The 16,910-nt window shown below is 54.8% G+C and overlaps 5 protein-coding genes across 5 annotated transcripts; 3 read left to right on the top strand and 2 right to left on the bottom strand.

Annotated features, from left to right (window-relative positions):
• Positions 1–527: 527 nt before the first annotated feature.
• PG986_006985 (uncharacterized protein) lies at positions 528–1,334 on the bottom strand (the record flags this gene model as incomplete). The annotated part of the gene is made up of 1 exon (XM_066843207.1): positions 528–1,334. One exon carries the CDS (start codon positions 1,332–1,334, stop codon positions 528–530), a length of 807 nt encoding a protein of 268 aa, XP_066699319.1.
• A 1,832-nt stretch (positions 1,335–3,166) lies between these two features.
• PG986_006984 (uncharacterized protein) lies at positions 3,167–4,299 on the top strand (the record flags this gene model as incomplete). Its single annotated transcript, XM_066843206.1, has 3 exons — positions 3,167–3,226; positions 3,293–3,795; positions 3,849–4,299. The coding sequence occupies 3 exons, from the start codon at positions 3,167–3,169 to the stop codon at positions 4,297–4,299; spliced, it is 1,014 nt and encodes a 337-aa protein (XP_066699318.1).
• A 52-nt stretch (positions 4,300–4,351) lies between these two features.
• On the bottom strand, positions 4,352–4,955 carry PG986_006983 (thioesterase family protein; the record flags this gene model as incomplete). The annotated part of the gene is made up of 3 exons (XM_066843205.1): positions 4,352–4,700; positions 4,764–4,814; positions 4,876–4,955. 3 exons carry the CDS (start codon positions 4,953–4,955, stop codon positions 4,352–4,354), a joined length of 480 nt encoding a protein of 159 aa, XP_066699317.1.
• Positions 4,956–5,419: 464 nt separating this feature from the next.
• PG986_006982 (drap deaminase) lies at positions 5,420–6,874 on the top strand (the record flags this gene model as incomplete). The annotated part of the gene is made up of 1 exon (XM_066843204.1): positions 5,420–6,874. The coding sequence occupies one exon, from the start codon at positions 5,420–5,422 to the stop codon at positions 6,872–6,874; it is 1,455 nt and encodes a 484-aa protein (XP_066699316.1).
• A 2,720-nt stretch (positions 6,875–9,594) lies between these two features.
• Positions 9,595–10,496, top strand: PG986_006981 (uncharacterized protein; the record flags this gene model as incomplete). The annotated part of the gene is made up of 2 exons (XM_066843203.1): positions 9,595–10,327; positions 10,390–10,496. The coding sequence occupies 2 exons, from the start codon at positions 9,595–9,597 to the stop codon at positions 10,494–10,496; spliced, it is 840 nt and encodes a 279-aa protein (XP_066699315.1).
• Between the last annotated feature and the right edge of the window lie 6,414 nt (positions 10,497–16,910).

Raw genomic sequence — 16,910 nt, 5'->3', positions numbered from 1 at the left:
AATTTAATCCAAGCAAGCAGTGCTTACTTAACACATCTTGGAACATATACATAAAACACAGCATATTACCACGTCGCCTTCACGGCTAGGGGGTGACTATGTATCACGAAGCATGGTTCCTGGCTTACGTACGGGATACGATCGGGAGAACAACTTCGAGCCACGCAGCCACGTTGCGTTGAATCATGAATAAGTAGCCATGTCTATTAGCATATATCTACAGTCCCCAGAACCCCAGCACGCGAGATCCTTATTGTTACAGGAGCATCGTTACACGTGAAGATTCTCTACATCTATCAATTCTATGTTCTTGTCCAGACCGGTCTCTGTTAAACCGGTGAAGTCATATATCGGTAACCCCTAGGCGCCAGAATAAAATACCGTAATTGGACAAGGGATATCCACCATCCAAGATGCCACATACAGCTCCAGTCAAAGATGCAAATAGTGTCGCCGCTGCTTGGCCGTGCTGAGAAAGCCTCTATAAGGAAACGACCAATGTGATATCAGCCCCTCACAAGGATCCTCTAGCTATGGCCGGTCCTCCTCAGCAGCTCCGAGACGGTGACCGCCTGGTACCCCCTTGCCTTCATCTCTTTGAGCACGGTGCGCAGCATGGGCGGGGTCCAGGGGCGGCGGTCGTGGCAGATGATGATGGCCCCCGGGCGCAGCATGCTCAGGATGTGCCGGGCGTTGACCGCGGGGTACTGGATCTGGGGGTCGTGCGGGTAGATGCTGCCGAGCACGAGGCGGTAGCCCAGCTTGTCGACGAGCCGGCGCATGCGGTCGCTGAAGAAGCCGGACCCGGGCCGGAAGTACTGCGGCGGCACGTCCTCGCTGCCGGCCTCGCGGTACGCGGCCCGGATCTTGTCGCGGACCGTCTCGATCTGGGCCGTCAGCTCGGCGTCGCTCAGCGCCCGCGACGGCTCGTCGTGCATCGCGTGGTTGCCGAGCTCGTGGCCGCCGCGCACGACGTCGGCGAGGATCTCCTCGCGGCCCGAGACCTGGCCGCCGATGGTGAAGAAGGTGGCGTGCGCGTCGTACGTCTTGAGGACCGCGAGGATCTCCTCGGTGTGCTCCGAGGGAGCGTCGTCGATGGTGAGCGCGACGATCTTGTCGTGCTTGGGGTCGGCCACGTCCACCTCCCAGAGCACGTCGGGCCAGCGCCGCGAGAAGTACCGGATCAGCAGCCGCGGCGGCTTGTAGATGACGTAGAAGGGCACCACGAGCACGAGCAGCAGCACCACCAGGGCCACCAGCGTCGTCATCCTGCGCCGCCGCGCCCGTCGCCGCAGTTTGGGCGGCAGGCGGAAGACTGCGGGGAGGCGCACCATCTAGCGCGCGGTGTGGTGCGGGCGGAGGGACGGGGAGAGAAGGAAACGAAAGGGGGGCGGGCGGCGGCTGAAGGCGGTCACATTCGCATCGTTCCACGCCAATGGCGTTTGTCTATGTTTTTTTTTTTTTTTTTTCGTTTTGTTTTTTTCGCTTCTGCTTCTGCTTCTCCGGGGGTGTACGCCCTTGGCGGAAGAATCGAGCCGAGTCGAAGGTGGAGGAAATGAGGAGGGGGTCGGTACAGCCGGCCGTTTTTCGGTGCGGAAACGACGGGTGGTTCTGTGGTAGGTAGGTTCGATGGCTTGCTGCTCGTAATCCGATTCTTTCAAGAATTGCCCGGGAGGGGGGTCGTCGTAGCTATGGTGCTGTCCCGCTTCATAACAGAGTTTCTCCCTTGTGTTCCGACCTTGGCGTGTGATGCTATCGCTGGCAAGGTTTGGGTACCGCCGGGTGATATCCACTGTCCCCCTGACCGTTCAATGCATGAAAGAGGCTGAGAGGCTGAGTGTGTGTGTGTGTGTGTGAGAGAGAGAGAGAGAGAGAGAGAGAGAGAGAGGCTCTGGTTGCGAAGAAGCTAAAATCAGGGTCTTGGGGCGTTGGGTAGCACTGGAAGCGGAAGCGCTGACTGCACGGGAGCACCTACATGTCACCTACAGTACGCAAACTCGGCTTTTTAGTGGAGGGACGGCAGGCGGGACGTTAGCAGGTTAGGTAGCTGGATTCGCGACGCGTCAGAGCTAAATCTGGTCCATCTCATCCAATGTCAACCGGTCCAGGGCCCTAAAGATAGCAGACAGTAGACAGACATTGCGGTTCGGTTGTTTATTATGCGAACTGGGGTCAGGTAGTGCAGATGGGCCAACGTGGTATTGTGTTTGTTTGAATTCGAAGTCGCATGCAAACGGTTGGTTGTGGCCGGGTTTGTGACAGCAGCATCTTCCAGCGCCCGCATGGATGCATTTCGGCGTCGACTTCGGCATGCGGCCCTTCTCGTGATCCTCCAACATAGAGTTCAGTCAAGTTATGGTATACTGCCATTGCCAAGCATACATGTTATATCCACACATGCACCCATCAGCCGACATTAAGCGTCGTTTCAAGTGCTGCGTGCGGACGCTGTAATAGGCAAGGGGCCTGCCAACTCCTAATACCGCTGCTTGCTCAATCGCTGTGTATCCCAAGATGCCGTACATCCAACTCCACCATGCATGTGCTCTACATGCCTTTTGTGTGCGCATACTCAGGCGGTGCCGGACCTCAAGCAGCACTAGCGATTTATGTGATGCTCTCTGGGGGCATCGTAAAGATACCCAATTACGTACGTAGTATTTCCAGCCGCTAGATACATAAACAATATGTAAAACTGGCGACCGATACCGATCAACGCCGCCGGGGATCTAAGCTTCTGGTCCGCATGGCGTGCTGGCGGCGTGCGCAGCTGCTGCCGCCGAATTGAACTGCCCTGATTTTGGTTGACAGAACCAAGCCCATCAATTTGTAGATCAGATCGTCAACGTCATGACCATGACACCACGGACGGACGATCCGAGCGAATGCGGGGGAAGACGTCCGCACCCCTTCCGAGCTCGGTGCAAACTCGGTGCAAACCACAAGCCCATCCCATGAGTCGGGGATTAAAAGGCCGCAGTAGCAAACTTCCAAAGTACATACAACAACCCAATTCCTATTGTGTATATCCGTAGTTGGCCGAAGGTGTGAATCTAGTTGCTGCCTCCCTGTGCTATATCCCAGCAACCTCGTCTAGAACGGTACTTTGAACCTTTGGAATTGTGTGTGGAGCTCATACTCCACCTGCGCGTTGCTGCTGTCCGACATGGCTCCTCTGGGCGTTGCAATCATCGGTGGGGGTATCTTCGTGAAAGAAGAGCACTTGGTATGTGTTAACCCTATTCAGATCGAATACCCGAAATGCTTCATTGCCACTAACAAGCTACTCTAGCCCGCTGTCCTGGCGTGCCCCCAGCTGTCGTTGAAGGCTATCTGGAGCCGGTCCCTCAAGTCGGCCCAGGACACCGCAAATCTCATTCCCGGGGATGCCTCCACCTCGGTGGACCTTTATTCTTCCGACTCTGGGGACGGCAAATCCTTCGAGGATGTCCTGAAACGGGCCGATATCACGGGGCTGATCATGGCCCTGCCTATCACGGAGCAGCCGGCGTACATCGAGAAGGCTCTCGCGGCCGGCAAGCATGTCCTCGCCGAGAAGCCCATCGCGAAAGACGTCGAGACTGCCAAACAGCTCATCGCGACATCCCAAAAACTCTCGGCCGAGACCAAGGCGACCCTCTCGATCGCCGAGAACTTCCGGTTCATCCAAGGCTACACCTACGGCGCTGAGCAGGTCAAGCAGCTCGGCAAAGTGACCGGCTTCGTCGTCAGGGTGAGCTGGAGCATGCAGACAGATAACAAATATCTCAATACGGCATGGCGGGCCAAGCCCGAGTACCAGGGGGGATGCTGCTAGATGCTGGTGTTCATTTCACGGCGGCACTCAGGAAACTGTTGGGCCCGGAGAATGCAGTCGACAACGTGATTGCCCAGACCTCCTTGATCCAGAGCTACCTTCCACCGGTGGACTCGATCAATGCGGTTCTCAAGACCAAGTCCAACGTTGTTGGCTCATTTATCTTCTCTGTCGGAACAACGCTGGGCGCCTTCGATTACTTGATCGCCTGTGAGAATGGTAGCGTGCAAGCAGAGGGGGGCAAAGTGGTGACCACTCGAGGCGCTGGGCCGACCGCAACTCGGGAGGAGAAAGCATTCGAGAAGTCGAATGGTGTGAAGGAGGAGGTCATTGCCTGGGCCGAGTCCATGGCGTCTGGCACCCCGAATCCCCAGCAGGCACCGGAGATGGCGCTTGCAGATCTAGAACTGCTCGAAGGGATGTTGACGAGTGGAGACAAGGAGGGTGAGCGTCAGAAGCTGAAGTTGCAACACTATGTTTGAAAGGCCCCAGAGTAGAAAGTCCAATCCAAGAGATGCGTGATACCATCCAAACCTAGAGCTTGCTAGGACCACCTGTCGCTACGATAAGTTTTTGCAGTCCGTGTCGTAGCTCGTCGTTCATTCCGCTGGCGTTAGGCCGCAGAGTTGACCGGTCCACAAAGACGTGGACGAACTCGCCGACGGCTTTCACTCCATTGACACTTTTCTCGAAGAGGCCAACCTCGTAGGTCACGCTGGACTTGCCAAGTTTGTTCACGCGAAGGCACAGCTCTGCGACGCTGGGGAAAGATATGGCCGAGAAGTAGTCGCAATGAGTGTGTGCCATCAGCGGATGCTGTGCTGACGTAGGCGGCTTAAGTCCGCAGTGCTCCATCAGATAGGTGTTGATGACCGAGTCAAAACTTCAGGGGTTTTGTTAGTAGTGCCCGGCGGGAGCTAATCACGTTGGGAGCCCGCAGCCTTACAGAAAATTGTAGACCGAGTTGTTCATATGATCGTACATGTCATTGTCCGCCCTGGAAATTAAAATGAGCAACTGAATATGATGCATGCGGCCCCTGGTTGGGGTTTCGTTACCATCGTGTCCGGTATTCAAGCAGATAGGGATAATCTTCCCTAGACCGCTGCCGGAGTTGCTGTGATGTAGATGTAGCCATATCGTTGGGCGAAGGGACTTGCAAACTACTTTGAAATCGAGAATCTCAGCGTTGAAACCGATGGATATGATGGTTCAAGATTGTCTGGCCAGAACGAAAGAACCAATGTCAAATGCCTTTCAATGCCTCGGGCAAGACATGAGGAGGAGCCGAGGCGTTGTTGTTGTTGGAGTTGGCAGCAACAGATGGTGACAGCTGCCGGGTGGCTGTGTGTCTGTCCCATTTGATCACTGCATGGTATGTACCCCGGTACTCGTTAAAGCTTCAAGTTCATTCTGCCGTAGGAGCCCGCCAAAAATGAGAGAGCCTCAAGCTCAATATCTGTGACTCTTACAGTGAAGTTGGCGGTTAAGTCGATCAGATCCTCCCTATTGAGCCTTGCGCCCATGGTATCGGCTGCCGCTGCCCTTATTCGGACACTTACACTTCCAGTCAGCCGCTGCAGCCAGATTCTGCGTCTTACCATGGGATCACTTGGAACGGATGCGCCCACGGCGCCAGGGCCTGCTGCTACGCCGCCACCTGCGGTCGATGCGGCTCCCGCTGCGACCCCAGTCGTGAAGAAGAAAAAGGCCAAACCCAGGTTCACAGGCAAGCAAATGGAACTTTTGGGTCCTATGTTGGACACGGAAATATGGCCACGGCCCTATTATATTGAAGACGGCCTGCGCCGTCTTGCGCCCTACAATTACACCTACAACACTTGGTGCAAGGAACGTTGGAGGGGGCGGCAACTTCTGGAAGTTTTTGACAGCGAATTCCGGGATCGCCCACTGCCATATTACAAGGCTGCTATGGAGTCTGGCATGATTCTCGTAAACGGGAAGCCGGCTATGCCAGACCACGTTCTGAAGAACGGAGACTTGGTTTCTCACAAAATCCACCGTCACGAACCTCCAGTCACGGGAGAACCAATCGGTATTATATACGAAGATGATGATATGATTGTCATCAACAAACCTTCCGGCATTCCCGTCCACCCCGCGGGGAGATACAACTTCAATTCGGTTGTCGAAATTATGAAGGAAGACCGCGGTCGTGATTGGGTTGCATATCCTTGCAATCGGCTGGACAGGCTCACCAGCGGCATCATGTTTGTAGCCAAGAGTGCAACAGATGCTGAGCGTCTAGGCGCCCAGATTAGAGACAGAAGTGTTCGCAAAGAATACATTGCCAGGGTTATAGGCAACTTTCCCGATGGTGAGGTGGTCTGTGATCAACCGATTCTCCAGATATCGCCTAAGCTGGGCCTCAACCGTGTAAGGGCAAATGGAAAGGAGGCGCGAACCGTGTTCAAGAAGCTTGCATACTACCCACCGGAGGTGTCGTCTTCCGAAGCCAAAGTCGACGCAGGTCAGCCTTCTTCGGGCACCGAGGACGACGGAGGAAAGCCATGGATGGACAAGGAAGGATACTCGATTGTGCGGTGCCTTCCGGTGACCGGTAGAACCCATCAGCTCCGAGTCCACCTACAGCACCTGGGACACCCAATCCAAAACGACCCAATCTACGCAAACCAGCGTGTATGGGGAATCAGCCTGGGACGTGGCGACCCTGATGCTAAGGAGAACACAGATGACGATATAGTAACAAGGCTGAACCGCATGGGCAAGGAAGAGGTGGCAGATGCGGTGGCCTACCATGACGAGATGGTGGATGAGTACTACAAGAGGAAAGCCGAGAAAATGTCCGGTGAACTCTGCGAGGTTTGTGATACTCCGCTATACACCGACCCTGGAGAGCAGGAGCTCTGCCTATGGCTACATAGTCTTCGTTACGAGGACGCTGGAGGTGCTTGGAAATATGTCAGCCCGCTTCCCAAATGGGCTCTACCACCGGCAGGAACCAGCGGCCCGACAGAAGTGGGCAGCATTGATGCCCTCGTCGAGGCAGTGAAAGATGACCCCGAGATGGCTTAAGGGCGCATCCATGATATCCAGCCATGATTTACAGTATGGCTATGGCCCATCATGATGAGATGCGGGCACCCCTGAGAGCCTTTGCCAACCCGGATCTTGGGTTTACCAGATAAGCTCTGCCAATCAGGACAGAAGGCTCCCCCAAGCATTTCCAATAGGACATATAGCCCAACCTGCAATTGGAATCAGGCAGACACCCACCACTACAACTCATTACCAACGTGACTAGCTATCTACGACTAAATCTGGGCCAAGCACGGAACAAATCTGGCGCACGGTATAAAGTTTTTCTATCGAGATTTTCGAAGACGCGAAGAACAAAATCGGTCCTGCTGAGGTAGGCTTTGCCACCCATGAGAAGGCTGCGGGCACAAAACTTTATTGCAGTAGTCCGCAACGGCGAGATTGACTAAGGCGCCACGTGCAGTTTCAAAAATTTGATGCTGCAGCGAAGTCATGCTGACCACAACCGAGTTCATCGATCATCCAAAGGTGCAACTCGCGTCAGTTCGGTACTCACAAGTGCCGGACCTCTGATGGCGTTTCTTCGCAGAAAACGTGTTCGTTCAGGATGTTGCGTCTGACCTGCGGGCCATGCGTCAGCCGAGTACACCGTCTTTTGTTTTCTTCTGACAAGCGATGTCGTACAGGATCGACGGCTTATTGTGAGACATGCATCTGTCAGATATCTCTCTCAGAAGCCATCGACGAGCTCTAGCACCTGCATCTGCATACTCAAGGTCGATTTCACTGCAGATATGGGCAGGTCAAAAGACACACGGTCTTCAACCTACCCTGGACAGAGAGGAGGACCGCACACGAATCCGAAATGCTACAGTTTTAAGCATTCCATACTGCATCCTTTCAGACAGAAAACTCGCCTTTCTTTGTGTGCCGTGCCGTGAGTAGGTGACGGGTCGTGAAACGTGACTAACTTGTTTCTCTTGACGAAACTCAAGCGTACAAGTTACAAGTGATGAACTATCCTTATGATGATGATGATGGTAGTGATGATGATGTCCAGGCAGGAGAGGGCCGTTCTCATCCCATCGGGCTCACCACGCGTGACGCAGCAAAGATGCGGGGTCTTTAGCTTCCCTTACCACTGCCTCCAGTCTTCAGGGTGCAGTGCAGTGCAGTGCAGTGTGCTTGAGGAGAGCATGAGGATAGCATGAGGAGAGCATTCATCCGTGATTATTCACTGACCACGGCCAGGGGTCTTTTCCGTCAATCGTTCATGTGGGGGGGCCTTCCCAGCAAGCAAACGTCCAAACGGCAGCCCACTAATAAGTACCTGTAGCAGCTAGCAGTTAGCATCATCGGCAGCAGGAGCAGAACCAACAAGTGTTGTCGAAACGTGTGGTCGCTAGACAGACACCATTGCACTATGTATTTCTCTCACCCACAGCACAGCACAGCACAGCACAGCACAGCGGTCAGGATGCTTGACCTGCGTACATACATACATAATAGCATATTTTTCCTGTGATGCCGGCACTTTCCAGCCCCGCCACCCCTCGGAGGAGACATCGGGGGCCCCAAACCTGGACTAAGAACACTAGCGCAAACTCTATTTGTGCAGCCTACCCCAAGGTACTGGAAAAGCAAGGCACCCCTGTCGGCAGCCCAAGCTGCTTTAAGCTAGGGGCAAGTGGGAAGGAACTCTGTGGCCGCAAAGTCTCAAAGTCAAGGTCTGCATGGGTGCGGCGGGTGGATGGAGAAAACTCGGCGGTACCTTGTACCAGCCAGAACTGGCGACTGTCGGGTACCTAACCTACTGCCTACTGTCGGCTGCGTTGCCTACCTACATTTGCTGCGTTCAATGTTCGGTGCTACGGCTCGGCAGAGCAGGAGGAAGGTTATGTAATAACGGTGGCATGTCGGTCGGCCATTGGATTCGACGCATACCTTAGCCACCTGCCTCGCCCTCGCGGCATTGCCCTGACTGAGGAGACCAGTGGGCGTCGATGGTGGCAGTGAGAGTATACCTGCAGCGAGGGAGTTATGCAAAGAGACGGTCATGGGCACTTGCTTGCATGAGCTCGTCTCCCCCAGGCCCCTTCGAGTTCGATCCCACGCCTGGGATATCGCAGCAGCCCAAGCACTGGTGGTACTTCAGTCGCAGACTTTTGGATCGATACCTAAAGCGTCCTGGCTATGATAAGAACGGTTACTTCCATGGATTATCGATGCAGTCATGCTCGTCAGTCCAAAGAGGCGACGTGCACATCTGGCACTAAACCCCCCCAAGTACCGTAGGGGTACGTGTACGTGTACCACTACTGAAGAGAGAGAGGACTCTCTCTCCCTCATGAGTGCCCTCGACTACCCACTGCTCCACATCATGGCAACTACTGTATCCATGATGGCCCCCCTCTCAAGGCCTGCGAATAGCATAGCCTGGCATGTGGCAGCAAGTCTCTTCATGCAGCCGTGCTTTCTTTAGCTCACCAGTCTAGATGCTGTGGTGTGGGTACAGTCTTCCGTCGCGAGAGCCACCAACCCTGTGCAGACCCAGTCTCTCTAGCACACACCCTGGCCTGCCTTGATGACACCCCATCTACGTGAGATATACATTTATAAATGTCCTGCCATGACGCCAGTTCAGCACCCTTGGCCCTCTCTGCCCACACCTCATCCCCATATCTACGCTTCTCACAGGCATGGCCGATGCTACTCCATACAACTCCAGGAGTTCTTCACCACTCTCCCCAGACAAGATGACCAAGTCGGATGCCTCCAAGTCCACCAAGCGTAAGGGTAAGCATGGCATCGTCGACCACAACGTCCCAGTCGAGCATCATCCTAACCCAGCTTCATCAGGCACGCGGAGTGTCTCTACCTTGACACCTGCTCAACTCGCCCGGAAACGAGCAAACGACCGGGAAGCACAACGTGCCATCCGCGCCCGCACGAAGGAGCACATCGAAAACCTAGAACGGGAGATTGAGGAGCTGCGCAGCTCACACAGCCGCGATGAGACCGTCCGGAATCTGCTGAGGCGGAACAAGGCCCTCGAAGACGAACTGCATCGCACGAGGGAAAGCATGGGAATCACCAGCGGTGGCCCACGCAGCATGTATCCGTCAGGTATGATGGTTTCGAAGGGAGTTTACGCGACCCGGTCTCACCATGACGCAGCGTACCATAGCCCAAGCTCGCGATCTTCACCCATGGCGCAGGGCTCCTCCGACTACCCGGGCGTGCACGACATTCCTCCGTACGACAGTATGGGCAGCTCTGGCGAACCATGGTCGTCCACCGTCTCGTGCACGGTTCCTTCTACCGTGTCGAGTCCGTCTTCTTCAGGAGCCACCGACGAGCTCGGGAGCGCCTACTTTCCCACCAGCGCGCCGACCTCTCTCCTCGACAGGTCCGGCATTCCTTCGAGTATGAACTCGCCCACAGCTTCATGTCTGAACGGCAAGATGGGCTACGATGATATGAAGTCAGGTGAGTTGCGCCCTTGCTTTGTTGCGATGACAATGAGGGACTGAAGGTCTAATTAAAGCCAGATCTCGGTTGCACCCAAATCAACGTTCTTCCCATGCCCCCGGCTTACCACCAGCCGCCGCCGTGGAACATGTACCCCATGTACTACCAAGGCTCCCCAGCTCTGTGATGAGCGACCGCCAAGACGGTTTGCATCACTGGGAAACTCCGGTTTCGGTTTCACCACCCACCACCCAGAGCGATGCACTCTTAGTCGGCTACATCCAAGATTGTCGGCGCCTGGTTGACCTAGCCGGTGGTCAGCCACACCCAGAAATCATCTACGGACCAACCTGTCCAAACGTTCGTCCCCTGGTGGAAGCTCACTGGAGCGTTGAATCGAACATGGGCCTCGACCGGAACCCACCACGTCCCTCTCCACCGAATCCATTGGTCGACCTTTTGACAGCCTTCCTCGACAAGAATGGCTTGCTACGGGTGCTCGAGCGGGTGGGCTCCTTTGTGCTGTGCCAAAGGCTGGTGGCTTGGATGATATACCCAACCCAGGAAGCACACTCAAGACTAGGGTTTCTTGCGCCGCGTCCAAGCCAACAGAGCATTGCCCATAGCCAATGGATCGGTTTCTTGTTCTGGGGGCAGCTGAGGGACGTCGTACTACACAGGCAGGAGGAGTATGCCACGGAGGAGTTCATACAGCTTTACTGTGCAAACTTGCGTTTACTTGATTGGCACGGGGGAGTAGCCCAGGCGTTTATCACGGATCGTTCCAACGGGGCACTGTATCTTACGGACGCATTCGTCCACCACGCCTTGGAACTCAGGAATTGGGCTTTAGGCGAGGCTTTTGCCAGGCGTTATCCGGAACTCAGAGAAATGGTGGCAATGGAGCCCAGAGACTGTTAGGTCTTGTAGAGGGCATCGGCGCAAACGGATCAGTTTTGTTTTGGTGTTTTATTTTCTTCTTTGCTTCTTCTTCTTCTTCTTCTTCCTCTCCCCTTTTTGTTCTCTTGCATGTTGGGCGGAACGGGCAGCGTTGCAACTGACCCTTGGAATCGGTAGGCGCTAGCCCAAGGGCATTTTGATACCACGGGGTATTACGGCGTTGGGATGATGTTTTATTGACTCTCATATCAAAAAGTGGGATGGCTGCGACAACTATCCATCACCAAACCGGGGGTGTTACGGGACCATGATACTCAAAAGAGATAACTTTGCTTGGCATTTGTTTTCATTCCCAATGCTGTTTTAATACAAGTTTTCCATACAGATAGAAAGTCACGATTGTAATAAATCTCTTTTATTCGTAAACACATCGAACATCCTGCCCGCCTCCACAGTATTGAAATGACTAAAAATGACCAAAAATGGAGACTTACGCTGCCCAGCGGCCCTCGATGGAGGACAGCCCTTCCAAAACCCTCTTATTATTACCCGGGGCTTACTCTGTCGTCCACAGGCAAACCCACTGCCAATGCCAGGCCGTTACGGACTGCAGTAGCTGCTTGCAAGATATATCCCCATAAGGCGCCGGCGACGAGTCGTAAAACCTGGAGAAGCTAGCCGTTGCAAGCAAACCCCTGATCCGTGCCAACAGCAAGCTGAGTCATGAGTGGCATTTCTGGCGACGACTTAGGGATTCACCAAGCTCACCAAGCTCGCAAGTGCGATCTGAGAGTGGGAGGGCCGCTGGGCTACGAAAGAAACCGCAGAGATTGCGCTCATTTGGCTGGCCCAGTATCCCAGCTCCGCACAAGCCCAGAGAGTGAACGGAGCGAGGGCCGCGGACGAATCTTGATGGCGACGGGGAGCACGCCTGCCAGTTTCAGCCAATGCGGACGGGCGAGGTAGCGGCGACACGGAAATCTCCATGCCTACACACGCAGATAATTACAGATGGGGTCTGGGCATTATGGAACAGTCTCCAGTCGATACTCCCACCCGGGCCAGATACATAGTCCAGACCAGACGCATACGAGGCCCGCTCTCAGGAAAACAGTCAAGGTATGGATCCTATTAGGGGTGGACCTACCGCCCACCTCCCCTGGTAGTCTCATTAGCTAAGAGATATGAGCTGGACTAAAAGAAAAGCAGTGGGTGACCTATGGATGCTGCTACTATGGTAGGCGGTAGTAGTATACGACTGCCCTACCTCACGCTAGATGCGACGACCATCACCGACGGACGGACCAAATACGCCTGACCTGGACGACCGACCCCGTTCCCATGCCCAGATCCATCATCGGTTCGAATCACTCATGGCATGTCCACGCCCAGCCCAGTCCAGTCCAGCCCAGCACGCACCAAGCACCGGGTCTTGTCTCCTCTCGCCAACCGACTACTTACACTCGGGCCAGGCGCTTGCTTGCGGGCTGGCCAGTAACTGCCGCGACAACGGCCTGGCGGTCTTTCGAAGACGAGGCCCGTCCATCCGCCGAGCTGTCTGGTTATGCACCTATTAGCTAATCGCGTCGGATGTGTATGTGATTACGTTGTAAGCCTGTAAGTGAGACAGCACTGCCAAGAAATAGGCACTCGACCACCAGAGAAATGGGCCCGGTGGTTGGCTAGACAGACGCCCTGCTTGCTCGCTACCTGATCCTACGACTACCACTACGACCACAACAACCTACATACATAGTGCACTACTGCAGTGGGTTCTCGATCTGCCTTGTTGTCTGTCCACTTCTTCCATGTCCACTTCTGTTAAAGAAACACGAGAGAGATGGAGGAGGGGCAGCCGGCACACACACACACACACACACACACACACACACACATACGTATGACCGGCTATCGCTACGCAACAATGCCGAGTCCAATGCATCACATCGGGAGGGATCATCGCAGAAGACTAGGGGAAATCCGGCAAGGCAACCTGTGTAGGCCGGAGAGGATAAATCACGACCGAGTCCTCCCCCTCCCCCGCCCAGGCGGCCTCCAGGGGGACCCGGGCATCGACGCGGACACGGCTCACTGATGGTTGACTAAACCGGCTATACCTTGCTGCAGATCATCGACGGCCTTGGAAGATCTACCACTAGCAAGCCATATTGTGCTGCCATATGCATACAAAAACATTGGTAGAGCCCCACACGGACAAGGGGAGGGGAGCCCTAAGGTTGAAGAGGAACTCGCAGTCTAGGCAGTCCAGCACTGTCCTTCACTTCACCCTCCGTAATCCACAACAGAGACACAATTTACGGCCCTGGACACGCCCCCGCCGACTGGAAACACCCTGCCCTGCAAAGCCCTGCAAAGCCCTGCAAGGCGGTGTATCCTGCCGCGCAGACCCCCTTGCTCGTCCTCAATGAGGCGACCGACTGTCCATTCTCGCACGAGTGATAGATTTGGGGCTCCGAAATAACGGAGGAATAACGGAGGGATCGCGGCCGTCCAAGCTGGGCACCCAAAGCTTAAGGGCATGCCATACGCCATACAGGGAAGCTCCCCCACCAGCCTCTCAATCTACGACTGCGCGTACATATGTACTTACCTCCTAACATGCTGCACTTGAACTAACCAGAGGGACGAACAAATACTGGGTGCGAGGGGGAAACGACCGAGAGAGAGCCTGGAGCTAACGGAAGACCATCCCGACGGACGGCGCATTAGATCGGGGTTCAATTGCAATCCTACCTACAGAAAGACCAGAAGAAAGAAAGAGGACAATCAAACAAATGGGAGGGAAAAAGCCGTTGGTGGGTATCAAATGTACATGTATGCGTGCACCCTGGCCCCCTGGCACCCTGGCTACTGCTAACTGCCACTACTGTACGACAGCACTAACGTAGCGTAGCCTAACAGCTACTTAGGCGAGCTGCCACTGAAAGCCACTGCAGGCTGCAGCGCTACCAGGATCAACGACGCAACGGCTGCGTACCGACTTGTGAGCGCACCCCCACCCCTCCCTTTTGTCAATGCGCCGTCGGGCCATCTGAAGATAGACGCAGAGTGTGAGGGCATGTGGTTTTGAAACGGGGTGCTATGCCCTTGGCTGAACTCTAAACTCGCTGCCTCTCGCTGGCCTTGTGTCGTGATGTCTACGCACACCCCCCAAGATTCCTTCGGCCCTCCTACGCCTCGTACGTCATCCTGCCAGACTGCTGCCGGGCTACGACCAAGGAAGCTAGCGAGCGAGGGACAGAGGCACGATTGACAACCTGCGTCGATGTCGTCGTTCCTTTTCGGTTCCATCCTCGTCGACAGAGTTTACGCCGCGCTCGCTTGAGAAGTCTTTCCCCGCGTTCGAGAAGAAATCCCGCACCCTCCTCTTCGACGACCCAGCCTGGGCGCGGCACGTGGCCTGGCTGGAATCGAAGGGGGACGGGGGTGCCTGTTATCGGGGCCGGGCTTGGACTGCAGCGATCGAGCCTAAGGTCGGGTCAGACGCGGTGGAAGCCCAACGAGACTCTCCTTTGACCTGGATATCAACCCGCCCCGCAACAAGTGCCATATACGGACTTTCGGGGTTTTCACTGTTGTCGGAATTTCCGCATTGGGCTGTTGAGCTGTCTGTGGTTACATTGGGTGAGCAGGGCCCAGGGGTCGCGATCCCTACTTGGTGCCACGGCGTTTGGGATCCCCTGGAGAAACATCAGCCTCCTTTTCCCGTCTTACACGGGGGTACACGGTCATACACCTACATAAACGCGGGGAGACGAGTTCGCTTCTTTCTGCTTTTGCTTTTGCTTTTGCTTATGTTTTGTTGGCGAACGACCCGAATTAGCACGGATGTGCGATACGCGACCTGTCAACCAAGCCACAATGAACGCCGTCTCCTCACTAGAGGTAGACCTCGTCACTGGCCCGGCGGTGTGGCCCTGATAGCAACAACGAGGCGTTCGGGAGTGCCCCGAAGAGCTGTCGGTTTTCTCTCCGACCCTTACAAGGGACTCGTTGTAGCTTATGACATGGGGGTGCGCAGCACGTCACCATCTTGTTTTTCTCTCCATCATGGAAGAGGTTCATGGTTTTATTTACAAGATAGTTTACGATACTCCCTACCACACATACAGCAAATCGGCTTGTACGTATTGCCCTTTCCTCAACGTACACACCGTCATCGTAGCACTGCTTCTCTCGCGAGAGAAAGACCCTTTGCGTGACATTTGATTAGTCGGAACTGTCTCCGGTCCTCAAGGTTCGAGCTCATCTCGAATCTGTCCTCCCCCTGCCTTCGTGGGAGATTGATTTTCCCTAGGGCCCTGGGACTCGGGGGACGGGTAACCAAAGCAAGACATTCTTTTCTGCTACCTTCCTGTTTGAGAAAGCCTATGAGTGCCCTAGCATGTCCGCTTTCAGCATTCCGGAAACGTGCCTGGCCACAGGGCACAGGGCACAGCGGAATCGATTCCATTCATCTCTGGCGTTCGAGCCGTTTGACAGCAATGCAACGTAGAACGGGGCAGCTCGTCAGTTTGCCAATTGCGTCTCCTCTCGAAAACAAACTTCAAGCCAACAATGTCACAGGAAAACGAACACCCGTGTCCAACCAAAACGTCAAAAAGAAAGCGGCATGAACGGCGATCTTCCACTGATGTCCATACGTTGCAGGACCGGCTGTGCCCTGTTTTCAACTTTGAACTGCCTCTCAGTAGCACTTGATTGTGGCATGAGGAAATGCTGGTACCGCGCCATGGCTCACTGCTTATGCGCCTAGCTCTTGATACAGCATACAGCCTGCCAGTCAACAGTGGGGGCCTTTTAATCAACTTGCAACCAAAGAGCAGCTCAAGACTGAAGTGATGAACTCAAATACAGTTGCTGCCGATTCTCATGGCGTACAGGTAACGATGAGATAGCACCACAGCAGCATATGGGCCACGTGCGGCCGTCAGATCTATCTACGTATTAGGCAGGGTCCCGCATCTGGTGTCCGAAGAGGGCAATCCCGTGACTATGCCTTATCCCTGCCCGGGATTACCCACTGCTCTGCGGTTGCACCCAACACAAGCAACAAGGGAAGGGAAATTAGTCAAGCCCGGGCCTTGTTGATTTCCGTGCAGGGGGTCGATGGGGAGGAACAGGGGCATCAGAAAGAACCCTGCCTACCCCCATACCGCTTCTCAAGGCCGATCCTCCTCTGGCCCTGACGAGAGCCAAGAGCATACTTACAGTATGTGAGGAAACATGTATCGTACAGCGCGCCACGCTGGTCTAACGCAACGAGAACGAGGGGAGAGACGCACAGTGACGCATCGCCAAACCTTAAAAGCGAACACGGCTTACTGTACCCCGTGACGGTCATGTTCTTTCTATCCAAATCTCCTTGCGTTACCTGTGTGTTTGACCACGATGCGCCCCCTTCTCTCTTCGGCTTTACCTGGTGCCGCTGTCCATGTTCAGGTCGGAGTCTACGACAACGCAACATTGGGAGATGCATAATCTTCGGTTTCCTCAAGCCACCATCAAGGTGGACTTTACCCCAGCATCTACCCGCGGGACTTCGTCTGAACAGCAACCAGCCTTGCTTTGATGAACACGGCCCTGCCAAAGAAGAAGAAGGCAACAACCACCCCCATGCAGTGACCAACGTTACCCAGTCTGTACTAATCGGCAGACCTTTGGCAAGCCACCTGAGGTG

Source organism: Apiospora aurea (assembly GCF_038362705.1).
Source record: "Apiospora aurea strain CBS 24483 chromosome Unknown utg000005l_segment0_segment0, whole genome shotgun sequence".
Lineage (NCBI taxonomy): Eukaryota > Fungi > Ascomycota > Sordariomycetes > Amphisphaeriales > Apiosporaceae > Apiospora > Apiospora aurea.
Note: the sequence above shows the minus strand (reverse complement) of the source record. Positions and strands in the feature narration are given on the sequence as shown.